The 21,329-nt window shown below is 36.0% G+C and overlaps 1 protein-coding gene across 1 annotated transcript in view; it reads right to left on the reverse strand.

Moving 5' to 3' along the window:
* Positions 1 to 69: 69 nt before the first annotated feature.
* LOC112045689 (RNA-binding protein Musashi homolog Rbp6-like) overlaps positions 70 to 21,329 on the reverse strand; it is a 159,744-nt gene continuing 138,484 nt past the window's right edge. Inside the window, exon 4 of the mRNA XM_052889502.1 lies at positions 70 to 20,293. Coding sequence (XP_052745462.1) covers positions 19,628 to 20,293 — 666 coding nt within the window. The 3' untranslated portion in view covers positions 70 to 19,627. The remainder of the gene's footprint in view (positions 20,294 to 21,329) is intronic.

A 21,329-nucleotide genomic window follows, 5' to 3' on the forward strand; every position in this document is an offset into this window, starting at 1 on the left:
GCGTCTATGTTATACCTACTTAGTTTGTGCATTAAGGAATCACCTGAAAAGTGTAAATAAAACACAACATGAAATCGAAACCATTTATTTAAAACCGTTTAGTTTTTAGTTCGTCCGCACCGAACAGCGCGGCGCTGGTGTCGCGTCGTAGATAAATAATATTATCAAGGCTAAGTAACTCTCAATAAGTACATTCAATATCTTTTTGTCACAATAAAAAACTACCGTCGACTAGATTTAAAGGATATCATGTGAAAGGACCATTTTAAAATATACAAGATACGAGAAATATAATAAAAATGCGGGTAGGTCAAAGACTATATAAGGTTTTTAATGGTCATCGAAAAAGAAGACTGATAGGTTCATTTTTAGCGACAAATGCACTGTCACAAACTGCGTTGGAAGAAGCATTTTATTTGTTATCTAATTCAAAACTTTTATAAATCTTTTGAATAATTGATTTTACTTTCAAGTAACAATTCGAAACGACTTCATCATACCTTAGTTTTATTAATAAAAAGTAAAAATATGATTTAAAAAGTTCAATTATATTATAAAACTTGAACTTTTTAGATTGTTTTGTTCAAATAAAGCCCTCATTTAGGTACAATAATCAGAGATTTAGTGTTTTTATAAATGCTGCTAAACATAATTATAAACTTCTTAATTAGGTATTTTGATAAGTAATGAATTAGTAGGCCTGTTTCTATTCAATAGTTATAGGTTATAAACTATAATTTGCAATGTTGCCATGAAAAATTTAAAATAAATTGAATATTTTTTTCTATTCATCACTTCGTGTTTCCTAATTTCATTCTTTTTAGATGACCACCTGTGTAGACTTCAAGCGTTTTTTTATAATGATAACTTTCTCGAAAGAGGGTAGAAGTTAAAAATGTAACTATAGTGTAGCATACGCGTTAGTTAAAAGTTATTACTATTAAAGTTAACTGTATCACCCAATTATTAATTAATTAGTGAGAAAGAGACTTAGGCACCTAATAATTATTTCGTAAGACATGAATATCTAAATATTGACCTAGACACGTAATGGATCTCTACTCCGGATTATTTACAACGTTAGGCCATATCCCTGTATAGTTTATTGTAGAGTTGCAAGTACCAAAAACTGCTGGCAAATGGTCTTCACACACGATTCCCGGGTGTGGCAACACAGTTTTTAAAATACCGCTTCGATTTATCCAATTTCATACTTAACTTTGTATAAAAAAGTTTTACAAGAAATATTTCGAAGATTTCTTTTTTTTCGATCACTTAATTTTATTAAATAGCTATAATTAAGTATTTTTTTGTTTTTTTTTTTAAATATTTAAACGTTTTTTATACTGTGTTGCCAGTAAATACCATATATTATTATGTCATGTCGTAAAAAATCTATACATTCCAGGGTAATTGTATGAAATACAAATTCAAACTACTACTAAAAACTGGTGCTACGTCACAGCGCGCGAAGCATTGCTCAATATGTGACAATAATGACGTCATTGGCACCAGAGTCTGTCAAAGACCAACAATTTAAGATTGACAAAAAATTTTGCTTGCAGATGTCGATTGAGTATGTAGGTATGTTTTATTTGGTTTGTTTTTAGAAACTTTTAATTGTAAAGTTGATCTACAGCCTTTTAAATCCAAATAGTAGGTTTATTAATAAAAAAAAAACAATTTTAAATGACGTCATTGGCACTATTGTTTGACCATAGTTCGCGTACTGTAATGTAATCCCAGCGTAAGATGTAAATAAGTACGTCGATTTTGATTATAAGGAGCTTACTTATGTTATACAAATTCGTAGAGAACTTTCTGTTCACCATTCAATTTTCAAAATGGCGTCCGTAAACTTTAAAATATTTTAATTGATTATGAAAATTTTATCATAAATGATATAAATTTTAATATTCATAAATTACAATAATTATATATCATGATTTGATGTTTTAAATTATGTATTATGTTTGTTGAAATAAATTGGAAAAAATATCATTTTATTGTTTTCTTTAACAGACGCAATTTTGATAATTGAAAAGTCTACTAATAGAAATCACTATTTTAAAATTTCACGACGAAATAAGTCAAAGATTTTAATCTAAAACCCTACGAAGAAGGTACGTTAAAATACACACAATATTTTAAATAACAATCTTAATCTATTTATTTACAGTCAAATCTAACTAAAGAGAACTCTGTAAGTATATTTACGCGAAACCGATAAAAAAAATTGTTTATGGTCATGATTCAATAATGGAATCGCGCAAATGGTTCAAATGTATAATATAATAAGTCTAAGTAAAAATTACAAACTAAACTATGTTTTTACAACAAAATAATAAAAAAAAACAAAATATTATCAATAACAATTCATTTGTTGACTAGACTATTTAACAAGCGATTAAAATAAGTTCCTCACACAATATATTTCGACTTATTGCAAATACCCAAAAATAATACTGGATCATATGATTTATAAATGCATTGGAAAATTAAGTGTGATATTAAGATATTGTCACACGTTGAGGCACTCGGCTTACTTTCAATGTAAAGTTAGATACAGGGTTTAAATACTACTGAACACATTTTAAATACTACATCAGAAAAACATACACAATACTTTTTTTAAAATATGAAAAAGCACTTTTTTAGACCTAACATTGTAAAATCACATATGATCAAAAATGGTGGGAAATTTGACAGATCTCATTAACCATAGACAACGAATGGCGGCAGGTTTTTGTCAGTTCTAAACAAGTGCCTTCACAGGATGTGTTAAACGAAATCTAGTGCATCCCAGCCAGACGGGATATTTCGAAAACAAAGCTATAAGAAAGTACATCAGGTGGCTAAATATCAGTCTATCATTTGTCAAGGAAGACATGTCAACGACATTACAAATGTTATAAAACACTTATTTCATACTTTGTACTTCTACAGAAGGGGTTTTCTATATTTTTGTTTTATTTATACGAGTTCACTAACATACACTACGAATGAGATCTAATTCGTTAGCAGGTTCAATGACCTCGATCACATTTTCAAATTCAACGGGATAAATAAAATTGTACAAAAAATATTGTCTCCATTTCCCAAACTAATATTGGTCCGTATTCTACGTTCTAAAGTTCTAGCATTTTCATAGACAAAACAACTTTTTTTTTTAATTTTCAACGAAAAACAAAAACCTAATGTTTAAGGCACAAATGCGTTTGTGTCTGTAGGGTCGTCCGCGGATGATATGCTCGAGATATTTTCCAATCTAAACTACTTTTCTAAATTTGTCTACATGATTTGAAAAATAAATTCTTTACAAGCATCTCCGATTACTTTATTAAATATCATCACATTTTTTTCATTATTTTATTAAATTATGGTAATTAAGAAAAAACTGACTAGGTAAAAAACCATTCAACTACATTACGTTTTTAAAAAGTTCAAAAAACCCAGCACCCAAAACCACTTTTGTCTATGATCTACTGACTATATACTGGGATGCACTTTACTAGATAGGGTACTAGAAATAAAAACTAAGCAAATAACAGCAGTGGATTATGACAGACAATACTGAAATTCTACGTAGGAAATACCTGTCGTCGGTGGCTCAGTATTGTCTCTCACTACAGACTATAAATCCTCGGCTCTTCTGGAGGCGGCGGTCCCCACAGCGACTCATGCATCGCCATTCTGCTTCGTTACCTCGTCTCATGCATCTAGGTCCGTAGAGGGTTGAAAAATCCAAACTATCCATTGAAAAATCTAATGTCTACCATAAACTGGGGTTCATAGAACTAACTAATAAAGAAATTTATATAATATATATTGTAAGAAAAATAAATACTGGCGCCCAAATCGGGGCCGAGGCCCCTTGCTAATCTACATTCGAACAGTAAAAATATTCGTACAATAAATATGTAGGGAAAAAGCGATAAATGAAAGAACGGCTGTGTTTTTTTTACCATTTATTTCTAATTTTCGTCTAAGTGAAGATGAACCATAGATATTAAAGGCGTTGAAGGAGGCGCGCGGCCGGCGCAAACGCAATCTACTGCGTCCACTAGCTAAAGTACCCGGTCTTTTACGACCGGATTGTCTATACTCTATACATTCTCGTACGTATTTGTTAATGAGAGCGCAATGTACATCTGGATTCTCTATGACATTCAAATAATAAATGTGCTCAAGTGACGTCAAATTTGACACATCCCCAAATGGGAATTTTCAAGTTTCCCGCCACAAGTCGCAGCGTCATCATTTGAATGCCACAGGGAATACCCTGATAACTACCAAAAAATACGCAATACCAAGAAATACAAAACTACTTATATGGATTATATTGGATATTTATACATAACATTCAGTGTTATTTATTTACTCTGCAAAATAAGCAAAGTCAGAACTAACATTCCGTGTGCATAGACATTTGCTATATTATTTCATTCAGAAAGTTCAAACTTTTTTAATATATAAAGTGAGTGTGTTTAATGTCATACAAAAACAAATATAGTTAATTGTCTATGCTCGAGGAATCGGTTCTCATATTATGAAAAAAAAAATTTAAGTACTACTACTCTTAACTACGAAATATAAAATACCCCACAAATCCCAAACTACAGGGCATCTTTTTAAGGAATCACACAAAAAAATTGCTTATAAAAAATCATTACATATTGCACAAAGTTCCTCTATTAGCAGTCAGTGATTAAATTATACGGCTCATTCCGTGACAATCCCTCTCCAAACTCCCATTTAGAATATAAAAAAAAACCATAACAGTTCTCATGTTTTAAGACATGAAGAACTATCACAGTTTTCTTTAGTCTTACAGGAGCAAACAAATGGGATTATAATCGAATGAGTCAAAAAAACAGCCCGTATCTACGTTGTCTATAGGTTATCTATTTATAAATACGTACTACCGTCAAATGCAATCAACCATAGACATTTCTGATTACGTCACGCGCATCTTACCACTGTGCCGTGGGACCTAAAAACAACAAACTCATGTCTTCATACATTAGTACAATGAAGGCTTTATATAAACATTTATTTTATATATCTATGTAGATACATCTTTGTAACTTTAATGTAATAAAAATGACGTCACAAAACTTGCAAACTACAAAGATTGCACTGTATTATTCTGGGGTGTCAGATGAATAATGTGGCGTAATTCGTGTGACGTAACCAATGAATAGTCCCAAATAATAATTTACATAAAAGGAATGTCAATACAGCTTCTATTTAAAAGGGTAACAGGGTTTTACGATAGTTGTTCTAATATATCTCATTTACATAAAGCGAGTTACTTATCACCATCCCAATAATATACCCAAACAATGATTTTGGACTATTGGAGTTCTATAAAATTTACTTTTACACTTTTTTTTGTTAGCAATAATATCATTTGGCGCTGCTTTCAGTGTAATTGTTACACTGAAAGCAAGCACCGCGCGCCGTCGCTTACTACATTAATGACGTCATTCAGTATGTCAGCGTAAGCAAAAATGCACTTGGAGGTCTTATAAGACATCAATATAAAAAAGGACTTTCTTCTTTTCTTGACATTATTCTCTCTTCAATCAAAATGAAACCAATCAATTGATCACAACGTACGTTTGAGATAAAAAGAAACGGTGTATTCCATTCACCATACAAAGTAAAGTAAAAACTCTTACATTTTCATTGCAGAACATTTTATGTATATTCAAACAAGTCTGCCTGTATGCAGTGACTACCAATGGTTGTGTAGACAATCTCTACTAATAACTAACTAAATAAAGACACACAGTTTTTCAGCGATTGCTCATAAGATGCATCTTGATTGTATAAGAATATTATACATATCTGAAGATCTTTGAAAATATATATCTCGGCGTAAAATGGTCGAGAAACTCTCTCCATGTAAATGAGACTATTTTTCTTCACACCCACACGGCCAGAGATAATGCAGATTTGACACGTTTTTCACTCGTCCGCGCCTACTTTCCACAGTCTTGACTTTAAAACAGCCACTTCAAAACTGCACTTCATTTTTATGTGACCGGGTGTGCTGCTTTATTTCATTAACATAAAAACATATACCTACCCACAAAAAGATAATTTAACTTTAATTTTGACCCTAAACAAAAAAAAAATCAAAACGAGTCATCAATATCAAGTCAAAATAACATACACGATGAAAATACTTTTGTATCGCGCAAAATATCGAATAAAAAATTGTTATCTGCTGTTCGAACTATCGTAAAACTCTCGTAAGACGTATTTTTCGCGATAAAAACACAATATGTAGCATTTTATCGATTTCTATGCACGCGCAATGTACCAACAGACAGCATAATTTTTAAAAACATTGTCACCTCAATATTTTCGAGGCATCATTATTTTTATAGTATGTTATATTTGTTTGGGAGTTTTATTACTTAAGTAAAATATGAGTTAGCAAAAAAATTCCGAAGCAAAAATGATTTTTTCTTAATTTCAAACAAATAAAACAACTATTACCTTGGAGTAATACTCCATGTACTATACTTTTAGGATTTGTCTGTGCTACCACAGTGCGCGTGGCTTGCGTCTATAGTCTATGGTAAAAATAAAATATGGCCGCACGCCCCAAGCGGCGTTCTCCCACGCACTACGTGTTAAACATTAAATCACGTCACTTATCAACAAGTGTGTAGTTTATCGAATAATTATCACGATTATTTAACCTTTTAAAAATACAAATACCAACTACTGAATACACCAATCCTATTTATACAAAAATATTGTAATATTTTGTATGCAGAGTGTATAATAATAATCTAACATGTAATAGCGCGCGCTGCCGTGTCGCCATCTTGAAGATTTGACCAAGCCCATAATAACATCGCAAAGATTTTAATTAGCCATTTCATGTTCAATGTCAGAGTAAACACATGGAATATGGCTCTGTTCCGTAAAACTACGTGTCGAAGCATATTACCTGTAAGATACCTGAATTTCTTTTATCAAATTGTCATTAATCAATATTTCGTACATCAATAAACCGCATAATCACCAGTTTTTGCCAGTGCATTGCACAGGATACGAGGCAATGAATAATGACATAGAGAAGCGAGTGAGCATGTAGCAAGCACACTTCTCATTCATTCATTGACAGGCGTGCGTGATACCGCCCGCCCCCGTCTCAGTCCCCTGTGGTTTGAATATAGACAAACCAAACCAATATGATACAAAGGCGGTAATAGAATTGATACAGAGAGGCAACAATGACATAATTGTGCGAGATCAGGTCATACCATCGATAGCTGCAAAATGTTTGCGCACACCGCGTTTGGGTTTGATCAAAGCTTCAGCATCAGCGTAGTGCAATGCCACTGTGTAGTTACACATACTTAGTCCAAGAGCCACGGCTTCCAGCCATGCGAGAAGCGGCGGTCATGGTTCAACATGTCTGTCGCCTGTCGCATCGCCTCGCATAAGTGGCTCTAGGTGACGTATTGTATTATATACTTGGTTATCTCATACGTGTCGTGTCTTAGCCACAGCGCGCGCGTGCTGTATTAATATATTAATAATAATAATATTAATGTTATTGCTTTTCGGTTAGTTCACTTATGTATTAATAATATTATATTATATATGTAATATGTAAATTTTCAAAATCACTACACTACATCACTACTCTAGCTTCTGCCGTACATTTTAAAACACACAACATATTTTTTTTTTTCATAACATACTTTATATTATACCAATCCAAAAGTTGTATATTTAATCCATGTATATATTATTAACCTTATTAATTAATTAAGAATATAAGTACTTTTATTTTTCACTTCTGTGAGTACATTTGGTCCAGTGAGCCTGGAATCGCGAAGCATGTGGGCGTGTCACTAGTGTGACGTCATCGCTGTGCTATGGCATGTACGGTGTATGGCACATCACTACTGCTTAAGCTTTTCGTAGAATAGAAGATTACAACTATGGACCAAGAGCCAGTGTTCGTCATACTTACACTATAGTAACAAGGCATTAGACCCTACTCTATAATCACAAACTAATGTCACACCATATTGGGTTGTTCCTTAACCATTTTTTGCCAGTTTCTAAAGACGAAACTTACAAATATTGAAAGTTCAATGAACTATTGATATTTGTTTATATTCCTAAGTTGCGACCCAATTATTTCTCTCAAGTGTCAAACCAATTGGGTTAAATCCCTGAAATATTGTCTATGGTTATCGTACCTGGTATAATAACCGTAGACAATTATAACATTGTTACTACAGCGAAGGACCGGCGACCGTGGGCTCTCGGCCTACTAGGCGAGAAGTTGAGCAAGATTAGAGTTTTGTAGATTTTTTCCCTCCATACAACTTTAGAATCTTAAACATATTAAAATGACTAGAGAGGAATGTATTGTTTTCGTCTATGGCGAATTGCGTAATATCCATCGAGAGCTAAGCTAAAGCTATGCTTTGGAATGTTTGTCAAAAAAAAAAATAACTTTGTACATAATTTACAAAGTCTAGGCTGACCATAGAGTTATTATGTAGTAGAGCAGTAGTGTACTACGTACTAGAGAAGACATCACTCGACTGTGGCGATATCGCCGCACTTCAGAGTTTCTTGTTAGATTACTATGTTGAAGGCAGTAATAGAATTGATACAGAGAGGCAACAATGTCATAATTGTGCGAGATCAGGCCATACCATCGATTGCTGCAAAATTTTTGCACACACCGCGTTTGGGTTTGATCAAAGCCACTTTGTAGTTACACATACTTAGTCCAAGAGCCACTGCTTCCAGCCATGCGAAAAGCGGCGGTCATGTTTCAACATGTTTGTCGCCTGCCCTTGAGCGAAAAGCTTGAGCACCGCGTAATTCTTACGTAATATAGCGCTTACGACGTTTTGGCCGCAGAAAAAAAAATTCTATTAACAATTTAGCGCTGCATATTTTAATAGGATGAATAGGCTGAACTAATGTCTTAGTGTGGCAGAAATAACTACAATCAGCCAGCTCTGCGCTAATCCCCGCTGTTTTATGTCGCGACATGATTTTCATTTGGAACAGCTCTAATACGTAGTACATAACAAATCCAGGCTGTCAAGACTTTCCGTAATCTGAAAAAGTTGTGTATCGACGCTTTGACGTTTCATCTGACGAATTCAGCATACGCGATACACTGTGACTACTAGCACACAAGCCTAGACTTTATAGTAAAAAAAAAGCGACAATATAAATCCGTTTGAAATTCTAAGTATTAAGTTACGTTACTACACAATACATACGTACATTATGGAATCATATATGAAATACCGTTAGTGAGAAGACATGCGTTATGGTAGATATCGATTAGTTAAATAAATACTTACTCTAGTTGATTGTTTTTTATACTATAAAGTAGCAATTCGTCCAAATTCTATTACTTTTCCGATGCACACTCGTAAACTATATAAACTAACCGAAATCAGTTTTAAACGAGCACAGCTATAAACTACCTTAGCTTCGCTGGCGGTGGATATTGCGCGCGTAAAATTAGTATTAATAGCGTCTTAGTTGGCAACGTCTCCCTTTATTATTGTCTTATCCTTATACTACTCTGGTCTACTGCAGGCTTTTGTTAGCAAACACTTCTCGAGAAGCCTAAAAACTGGTTAAAAATTTAGGAGGGTATTTGTGAAAACTTTACCATTAATTATATTTGTCACCTTACATGTACAAGTTCTAAATAGAACCAATTTGAATTTAACTATTACACAAAAATTTATATTCTATATTTAAATCTTTAGAATTTATAAAGCCCCCTCACAAATGTTCTACTAGTTTTTAGGCCACAACCACTACCACGACGCGGCCGGCCACCATTTTGACTTCACCACAAAATGGCCGCGATCGTATACAGTCGTACATTTTTTTTATAATCTCTCATCTAAGGCAGCGGGCCTTACTTTACAAATCAGATTTGTTAATTTGAGCAAAAAATGCAAACTTTTGGCCTATTTTTGGCAAATTAGAGTCAAACCAGGAAGACTGTAGGTCTCAAGCGAAGCGACACTACAAGGTCTACACTACGTGTCTAGGTCGTCGGCCCTCACCCAATGTGGCGCTGGCGTCGTAAGCCACCCCGAGCTGCATCTTTGCCGCGTCGCCACAATTGTTTTCGTCGCCACAATTGTTTTCACCCCGCGGGTAGTCACAACACAAACGGCACACCGAATCGGGGCCCCGATGTTTCTCTCGACGCCGAAGTAGTCTCGACGTCGGGACAAACATAATAGCACGTTTCACAACCAACGTGTGGCAAGAATTGACAGTGAATTTGGAAGATACGAGTATATTGTTTGTATTTACGTATGATTACATGCCAACCATGCCATCGAAGTACGGGGGTTCAGGTTTACTGTTAGTCAAGTCGCGGGCTACCGGTAACTGGGAACTGCATACGCATGCCTGGAGTGTAACTATCACTACGTCGACTCACCGCTCGCCCCGCTCAGCAAGGCGCCATTCTACGTTCAATAATGTAGGCAACCAACGTGCACTCAAAGCTAGAAGGACTCCGTGTAAAGAAAAACCCAGCAAGACTCTCTCCCATAGAACACATGGTACTAAGAAATAAAACACACATTTTATTGTTCTAATATTATCCATGTAATGACACATCGGGTAGCTAGGTGCTCCATTACATACAGTTATGTACGGGCAAAATACTAAGACCACTAAATACAAAACTACTACTAAAAGCCGGTACGCGACATTTCCGGCCGTCCGTTCGCCGTCACATTTGAACACAAAACAGAATTTTGCGGGTAGTTGGCAAAGTGACAGCGAACAGGACGGACGTGTTGGTCGCTAGCCGGCCCGGTTACCAAACTAATACAGTGTTTTATAAAAAGAAAAAATATAAATATACTTTTGTTAGCATTCAAAGACCCACCGTCCCGTGGGATGGTGAGACTGATATACACGAGGGTATATATAAAAAAAATTAAGTACATACTAAACTAGAGGCGTGGCCGCCGCGTCAGTCATTTGGCAAGACGCGGAGGCGCGGAGGGGTTACTAAGTTACTAAGTGAGACATCACAATAATTAATATTAAATTCAACCATCTAATACTGAGAATTTTAGGAAAAAAATGCTAATATACAAAAGGTGTTATCCGACGGGCGATGCGATTGCCGCGTCTGCGCCGAACCAAAGCCAAAATACAATAAGTCTAAAAAAAACAACAGAAAAAATCAACTTTCAAATGTCATGAGTAATAAAAAATAGATAAGTTACTTACATTTATATTACACTTCACGTCGTACGTGCGAAAGAGATGGCAAGCTTTTTGCAGAGATCTTATTTCTTGCTTTTTATACAACAAAAAAAGAAAATACATCACCATTTCGGACTTGGAACAGTCAAGGCATGTCAGACGCGGCAATACGCGGGCAATCTCAGAAGGTTCTAACCTACTTAAATATAAAGAATACTGCTATTATAATAGTATAGGGATGTGTATACAATGTGATATAGCATTCGGGCTCCCCGGCTTGTAGATATCAGATCTACCCGCAATTATAATTAACACAGCAAAATTGACACTCACAAAACTTAGAATTTATAGGCAAGCCACAACTCAGTCCTCGTCTGCGCGGGACAGAGAACTATCCCCACACTACTCTTTATCCCCCCTACACTTATACCATGCTACCCCGCACCGCGCTGTAGTATCCAGGCTGAATACAAAACATTCTAAGCTCTACAAAATTGACACTCACAAAACCTAGAATGTATACGCAAACCACAACTCAATCCTCGTCTGCGCGGGACAGAGAACGCACTAACCCCCCCTAAAACTTTCGCTCCCCTCTTCTAGAGCATTCTAAACACTACAAGCCGGGGTAGAAGTGTGCCGACCGGCAAGGAATGTGGCCGGCAAAGCTGCCGCATGCATTTAGCTCTACACTGCCGCTTGTCTTTGCGTGGTACACGAAATAAAATGGCAAGTAATATACATGTCCAAGTACTATAAACACCATCACTAACTCCGCTAAGTTACAAGATATAACTCATCGGATAGCAGGTACAGCAATGCCAATCATTGCGTACCTACCCTCAGTTTTTTTAAGTACTCAGATCATTACAATGGAGGACCAAGTCCTCGGGAGGAAAATTTCGACTTAAAAACTAGGAATTGCACAAACACAACCATCAATCGTCTTTTATTATAATAATAATCATTAATAGTTATTAATACTTTTCTAATCACAGAGAATATTAAGTTTCGAGTATTGCTTTTAGAGATTCCTAAACCTACGCTAATTTCAAATTAAGTATCTTCTTGCCCGACTCACATTATTCCAGTGGTCGAAACCAGCATTGTATATCTATAGAATAAAACTGATAAATAATCGACTATTTCCACTCCAGTGTTAAATTCCAAAAATAAAATAAAAAAATAACCTTTTAATTGAAATCAATGTCACATAGGGTTATTGTTTCAACAGTTTACGAATACCTAACAAAGACCATTGATTTAGTCATTAAGGGATATGAAACATTCCAGAATTAGACTGTAGTGACTCGCTTACAGACTGGAATGATGTGAACCGGACATTATTTATGGAAAACTAAATTTAAAGCCTTTTTGGGACAAGCATATAGGGATAAAAATAGCTTGTTGAGCGAACATATGCAAAGCTTCCCCTTTCTTCGCGTTACATTACAAACTTTCTGTTTCTAATACTGTTCTCGCGTCTCCTTTAATTACGTAAATCTATTTTAAGCCACCGAATGGTTATTCCGTTGGCCGACTGATTTCTCAGAGCTATATTAAAAATACTTATGCAATATAATCAGATCATATCCGCTCCGAGCTTTTTAGATAATAATTAATTGAAATTAATGAATCATATTTATCTTTTAAAACAATTTTAATCTTGTATTATAATTTATGATGCCAAATCAAATGCCATTGCACGCAATAATTACTTACATATAATTTTAATACTTCAGGTTCGCATTGAACATTTATTGATCGTAAAATTATTATCTTTATTCAGTAAGTGATACCATTAAAACCTCTACTAAAAATACACTGGGTATCATAAAAATTTGAAAATATGAATAATCTGCACAAATAAACATTCGTTTACAGTGTGACCCTATTGCACTATTTACACAATACACACTCGTATGACCAAGTGAGCAGCAGTTACAACAAAAAAAAAAAAACGATGCACTCAAGTGTGCATCTCTAACATCTCCAAAGAAAAACATGTTCCTAGCGACGCAAAATGTGACGTATTAGGAATAAAAAAAGCGCATAAAAGCCGTTGTGTCAATGTAGGTCACTCTTCCTGAGCCAGCTACTTTCCAAACAAAGAAAGATGTACAAGTAATATTCTACCTATCCACTGCAGCGCGCATTCAAAGAAACTCCCATTCAGCAGACGTTGCATTTTAATGGCATGCCAGTCGGAAACCTGCCAGCTTTAATATACGGAATAATGACAATTATATGCCAAACTACAATGGCCGGACGAAATAAAACCGAGAGCCTATGACAGGCAGACATACCCCATTTTAGGAAGGCTGAAAGTTCGCCAATCATGGACAGTTATCAGGTTTAATCATTGGATTAAGGTTATTTGCCCTTGACAATCTTACCCTGTTGTCCCCCCAAGTATTGTCAGTTAGGAGTAAATAAAAAAAAAATACCTACGTGTGGTAGGTACAATATGTATGTTTTATTCCTCCGGTACTTATCTCATGCTTGATGCGTTATTGAACTTTTGGTTTACAACCTTTTTGTCTCGATCGTCTCTGGTGTTCTAGATGAGATGCCCAAAGCGATTGCTTAAATAGCTTAAAATCTAATACAGGTCTGGATTTAATTTTAGTTAGGTTGACAGTTGCACAATCAAGATATTGGCAGCTATTTCTAAAATAACCCACATTAAAAAAAAAACCGAGAACTACGCGTCTGCTAGTATGAAAATAAAATAAGGGATTTTCGACATTTTTATTAGTGTAACATGCTGGACCCAATATGGTCGGTCTGCTTTGTGATCTTGATCGCCTACCGTAAGTATAGTTACTATATACGTGAATATCGTCTTCAAATCGATTAACGTGTCGGTCTGCTATATTGCTTCGTAGGTGCTAAGTTTTCCTACATTTCTTTGGTCACGGCGGAGATTAGTTTGCATCGTGAAATCGGTGATATTGTATTTTGTTTTTGCTATTCAGATCATGTCCAAACAAACCTATAGCAAGAGCAGGAGCTGACAAACCTCAAGCCTTTCTAAAATGCAGTGCATCTAGCCATTGCTGGCACGCGGTCCATAACATCTCTTACTGGATAATATTTTAGTTCTATAAAAATATAAAACACGCTCTAAGTTAGTATACTAATAAAGTAAACTGTTAATTATGTTGGCAAAATAGTAATAAGTACCTTTTTAGCGCTCCGTATTTGTCGTCATTAATAAACATTGTTGTCTGTTAGTCTGTATGTCACAGGACACGATTCCTCTGAAACGCGTGAAGGCATCAAGTTATTATTAAATTCGCCTGTCTGCAGGCATAGAGCTGTGAAAAAATATAAAATTTTTAGTTTACTTCATGCGCTATTCAAATTTTCACTATTAGTACAGACTAGTATGTCTTTAAACAAATGACCTACACGTTTGAATGAAATATGTTAAAACATACCCTTTTGTTGCATCGGAGTAAAAATCATTTTTGTATTTTCAAATAGAATTGCGCCTGACTACCATAAAGCATTGATGAGTCTATAAATTATTAATTTATTTAATCACTTCAAGCATAGTGGCATTATATTCAGTTCCCCAAAAAAATAAAGAAGGCTCATCACAACTTTACAGGCGTCACTTATAAATAGGGGGTAAAACGATAATTTTCATTTTCAAATGGCGCCCAACCAGGGGCTATGGGTCCAGGCATAGACAAGCGGCAACTACAGCTACCTTATACTTAGCTTATTGTCATATACACTCCGTGTTAGTGTCGCATTCCCTTACAACTGCTAACTAAACTAAAATACGCACTAAAGGACCACCATGGGCGACAACCATCGCAAAAACCATCAAAACCGCGTTTTTGTGGCTTAAAATTATTTTTTAGAATGGAACTGCTTGCTTCTACTAGGCCTCAATAGAGAAATGGAATTAGGATATTAAAATTAGGAAATTATGGCTACGTTACAAAAGTATAGTTCTCAAAAGCGAGTTTCCAGCTAGACAATTCTTGCCAAGTGTAAACGGGTTAAGTTACAGAAGGAGAGTCCTCGAATGCCAGCGATTCTCTAGCTAGGCAATTATTGCCAAGTATAATCAGGCTACGTTACAAAATAAGCGAGTTTCTACTATACTAATGATGCCAAGTGTAAATAGGCTACGTCACAAAAGGAGAGTCCTTGAATGCCAGTGAGTTTCTAACTGGACAATTATTGCCAAGTGAATACAGGCCACAAAAGTAGAAACCTCAAATGCCAGCGAGTTTTGGCAATCATCGCGTAGTAATGATGGAAGTTTCGCTGTTTGAAAATACGAGTGATTTGTTAAAATATCTCGAATGAGATTCTCGGCAGACCATTGTTTACGCAAATCGAGACACGAATGCGTGTATTGATTTAAGAGTTCTTGCCAGTACTGTAAACATTTTAGATGAGTATCATTGCTACTAGAATTCTTTCGAGTTTTTAATCGTGTGTGAATAATTGCGGTTATTTTTCGAAAAAGTGTCTTGTCTTTAAAATAATATAATACTTAAAAACACATTAGTTTCGACATGAAACTTTATAAAACAGCCTCCTATAAAACAGTAATATGCGAGATATCACTTTATTGCAGCAAAGAGGCCATTTTGTAAGTTTGGTTCACCTATCTATCTGTTCCAGTGAATCCGGGTCAAACAAGCGAAAAATCATTCCCCGAGCTTTTATATCTGCCACAGAGTTCCAGAAATTTTTGCAATAAAAGGAATTAATGGGGCCGTAAAATTCGGAGGAGTTCTAATCTGAAATGCTCAAAACGATCGGTTTTGATGGTTTACTCTCACAGTGTGTCGAGGCGAGCGACTTTCGACCACACTGCAATACGTTTAAGATATATTATCGCTTGCATTCGACGGACACGTGTGTGATATGGCGGGGCATCGCAGTGATTGCAGCGTTTTTCGAGGTTTATTCAGTCGAGCCTCTTTGTTTGACGCTTTGTTTAAAAAAGATATATACATATATACGATATATACCATACAATATAATCTTGTATATGCGTAGAGTTGAAGAATCACTGGGTACGGTACCTGATACTGGGAATATCCATATAAGGAATAATCCTTATATGGTCATATGTAATTTATTTTTCATTGTGATATTGTAGATGATCAAAATATAGAAGATGTAATTTTCCATTTGCAAGAGTATTTCAGTGAAATGTCATGTCTTTTCTCTTTATAGACAACAAAACAGTATACATATATATAATATGTAAGTATGTAATCTATAGTTTTTAACAGTCCAAAGCAAGATAAACTATCATATATACTCGTAGTATATACAAATATTGTTTGCATGTTAAATAAATATAGGAAACATTATTTTTAAATAGTAAATTAAGTATAAATTTTAAATTTCTAATATGTAGTAAATATAAATAAAGAAAACCTCAAAACACACCGCAATCCATGGGGTCCATACGTCATACAAATACATACTACAACTCCATACATAAAAAATACATTCATACAATGCAGTAATAATGATTGCTTTCGAGTTAGATATGTATGAGTGAGCCGCGACGCCGCGTGACGTGCGCGTCATATGTCTGACGCTGACGTGACGCTGTTTGAGTCACATTCTGACGTGACACTAATTGCGTCACGACCGTGTGACGTTGCTTTGACAGATATATACGTTTTACATATATTACGGTTGACATACACATTAATTGTTAGCGTATTTTAGTTTGTTCATCTATAAATATTATCTTGATGTTTGTTTTTGTTAACATAAACATATATACACCAAAAAACAATGTTTATTTGGCGTATATATATGTTGATTGATGTATATGTTGTTGATATCGTACGTATATCTTAGTTATACATAGGTATAATTGATTGACGTCACATTATATTATTTAGTATGTAGTATTAAGTCGGTTTTAGTATACGTATATCCAACTTATGGTTTATGGTATTTTGAAAAAAGTCTGCTATATGCAAACCAAAACAGGTCTGATGTTGATATTAATGTTCATTTGTAAATATTTAGAGGTGGCTTTTTACTTTTCATTATACAGGTATTTTAGTTTCAATATCGTGTGTGCCTACTTACTTTTACGTATATTTATGAATTATATATATACCGAAGAATGTATGTATTGACTTGAAAATTCAGGGAAATATAAGTTTTTCCCGGAATTTTTAGGTGTGGGTTTATACTTTCCCATTCCATAAGTGACAGTGGTTAGGTATTATTATTATTTATGACAGTAAAACGAATAATGACCTTTTGTTTTTGAAAACAATAATAATGTATATGACTTTGTATTCAAAGTCAACTAGCACAGTTAACAAAAAAAGTTGTCAGAAGATTTGGCACAATTTGAATATATTTTTTTTTCATATAAATGGCACGAAATTTTAATACTGATTCGAGTACGTATATATTCGTTATTTAGTATATATAGTAGTTATAAAATATGTAATATATTATAGACGTCACGTCACGCGGCGTAATAATGTACGCAATTTTAATAAATTATTTATAAAAAATACAATACAGAGCTGCATGAGATTCTCCTCACAACTATACGCTACAAATAATTAAGAATAATAATAATAATATCGCCTGCGAGCGTGCATTAACTATATTAAAAACTACATTACAAAACCAAGACACAAACATAAGTACGCACTAGTAAGACAAAAAAAAAACTTTTTTTTTTTCGTTTCTCTAAGTATATATATCGAGGACAAACTAAATTATCTGAGATCTTCGCCTTAATTAGTTATTTAGTAAAAAAAAAAAATGCGTATCTTTGCTTCGGGCCGCCGGGGACCAAAAAATATTGCTTCGAGAAAATTGACCTTAAACCTACGACGATGAGCCTTGGAGTTTGACGAGCCGGACCCTCAGGGTCATCTTGTACCTCAGTGTACCACTCAAATATTAAGTCACTACACTGTTTTTCATCGTATTTTCATTTTTGCAATCATCTAACATTGTGTTTTCAACGAAATTACTTAATTATCGTCATTTTACGTAAAATGGCATTAGTAAATAGTTAGTTTAGTTGCAAATAGTGACGTTTTTTCAACTAAAAAACGTTATTTCGTTGGAATAATCGTACAACAAAATATCACAGCCACTTGATGTAAAATGGTGTAATCAAGATCCTTTGTTTTTTTTTACAAAAAATATTTACCATATCTTTTTAAATATGACCAATATTCCCCTCCAAATAGTCGAAAAAGACTGTGTTATTAGGAGGTACGACAATATACCGACGATCGAGGATCGAACGATCACCTCTCGGTGATGAATCTGACTCCTTTACAACTGAGCTATTGAGGCCATTTCGTTTAAATAACTATATTATGTTGCAACAAGTGACTGTGATACTTTGATGTACAAATATTTCAACGAAATTAAGTAAATAATGATTTTTAGTTAAAATAACGCCACTATTTGCTACTACCACTATGGTCGCCATTTTACGTAAAATGGCGATAATTAAGTAATTTCGTTGAAAACACAATGTTAGATGATTGCAAAAACGAAAATACGATGACAAACGATGTAGTGAGTCATTATGTGAGTGGTACACTGAGATACAACAACACTGCAGGCCGAAAACAATCGTATAGGAACTGTTTGGAGAGAAAACAAACGGGCTGCGAGCGGGTCGCGGGTGGTCGTGGGCGCCCCGACGCGTCGAGTAGGGTTTGGCTACTTAGTGAAACTAAAATCACCCGACAAATTAAAAAAAAAAACCATTTAACCCTTCAAGTGACACTAATTTTTTTAGTCTGTGCAAAGTATATCGCTCGACGAGACACTGTAGGTCTATTCTGTAATGATATTTTTATAACACGCTACTTAGGAATTCACATATATCTCTCTCTGTCTAACACGATGCTAAAGAATGAGAAAGATATTAGGTGATTTATAAAAATACCAAACATTGTTACAGAATAGCGCTACTGAAGAGGCGGAAGTCAAGTAATATTTATTGACGACCCGCCCGTGGAGTTTCGACAGTTGACGGGTTTAAAATATAAAAAAAAATTAAATTGCAAGTATCAAACTGAGTTGTTCCAATATTTGCACTATAATTTTGGGAACGCCCTCCAAAATTGAAGTAAAACTTCTTTACGCACGCTCGACTTCAGGAGTATAAGGTGAATACGTTACGAAATTAGTAATCGGATGCGTGCTGCCCATGCATTATGAAACCGAACACAATTAGTCGGAATCTTTAATCTTTTTGTAAAAGAAGTTTCACTTCAACCGTTTTTTTTAATTTGCCGGGCATTTATAGCCTGTACAATCAGCCAAACACTAGTCGCGGTGGGCGACACGCACACGCGCAGAGCGTGGTCGTGGGCGCTTAGATGTACATGGGCACGCCGTACATGGCGCCCCAGTCGACGCCCTGGAACGACGACATATCAACCCCCGCTAGGGAGTACGCCGCACCGAACTGCGGCACAGCGGGCGCTGGTGCCGGCGCGGGCGGCGCGACCAGCGTCGGCGCGGCAGTCGGGAGAGCGTACGGCGCGTACCGGTACGCGTGAGCCGTCGGCACCGCTCCAACCCCCCCGTAAACCAACCCACGCCCCGGTCGCAACACCAGCCTTTTACCCAACGCCAACGGAGCCGCCGCGACCGCCTCCTTCGGCTGAGCGCGCTTACACTCGACCTTCTTATTCTTCACCGTGTGGAAGTGTATGTCACACACGCGCTCCACAGCCTCCTCAGAGTGGAAGGTCACAAACCCAAAGCCGCGGTGGCGTTTGGTCTGCTGATCCATCAGCATCACAGCGTCTTCGACGGGGCCGAACTGGGCGAAGTACGCGCGCACTTCGTCAGCCGAGGTGTCCTGTCCAACACCGCCCACGAAGATCTTCTTGGTCTTGGCGGGTTTGGGCGCGCTCTTGGGCGTGGCGTGCTTGGGGTCGATGCGCTTGCCGTCCAGCGTGTGCACGGGGACGGCCAGCACCTTGTCGACGGAGGCCGCCTCCTGGAACGTGATGAAGCCGAAGCCGCGCGAGCGCTGCGCGCGGCAACACTCAGTCAGCCGCTCGGGGAGGGCACGCATGCAAACATTTCTGCGGGTACTTCGATATTATTTTTTTGCGGGTACTTTGACAAAACTTCACGACAGATACGAGGAAACTAACTGAAACTATTAGTGTTTAAATCGAAAAGAAATAGAATAAAACCCCTTCTGAGTATTCATCATCATCATTATCAACCCATATTCGGCTCACTGTTGAGCTCGAGACTCCTCAGAATGAGAAGGATTAGGCCAAAAGTCCACCACGCTGGCCCAATGCGATGGGCAGACTTCATACAAATAGAGAATTAAGAAAATTCTCTAGTATGCAGGTTTCCATTGGGCTATCACCGCTTCTTAATATTACATTACTATTTTGTTTTTACTTTAAAGTTACTAGATGGAGCTACTTGTGAAGTGACTATAGACAATACACTAGTCTATTGATACAAACTTATCTATTAACATCAAATGTCTTCGAACTTTGCCTTGCGTTTGCATCATCTCCTTTACCTTATTCCACTAAAATGGTGTCGGCAAAATAGGTCAATCCCCTCCATTTGCCGCTATCACTCGTCAACTGATCCACTCCCTTTACACACATGTCCTCTTTCACACACTCCAAACATCTCTTCTTTGGCATTCCTCTCCGCAATACATGTCTATACTAAGCTAACCTTCTACTCCTCAATTTTTCTGTCACTGGCATCACTTTCAGACTTCCTCTTATACATTTATTCCTTATTTTATCAATTCTTGTCACGCAAATCCAACTCAACATACGCCTTTAGTTCCCTTTCATACCACTAATTATTACTTATTTAAAAAAAGCAATTATTAATTACATTCTTTAAAAAAGATCAAATAAATATACAAAACTAACAGACCTAAGCCAATATCAAAAATACGTATATTTTATGATCCCACCCTAACAGTTTCAGTTGTTTCCTCATTGGCTGTTCCAAAAAACCTTCCCCTCTATTAAAATGCAGACTATTGATACGACAATAGTCCATGTTCCAACCCCTTTTAA

This window comes from Bicyclus anynana, chromosome 26, assembly GCF_947172395.1.
Source record: "Bicyclus anynana chromosome 26, ilBicAnyn1.1, whole genome shotgun sequence".
Taxonomy (NCBI): Eukaryota; Metazoa; Arthropoda; class Insecta; order Lepidoptera; family Nymphalidae; genus Bicyclus; species Bicyclus anynana.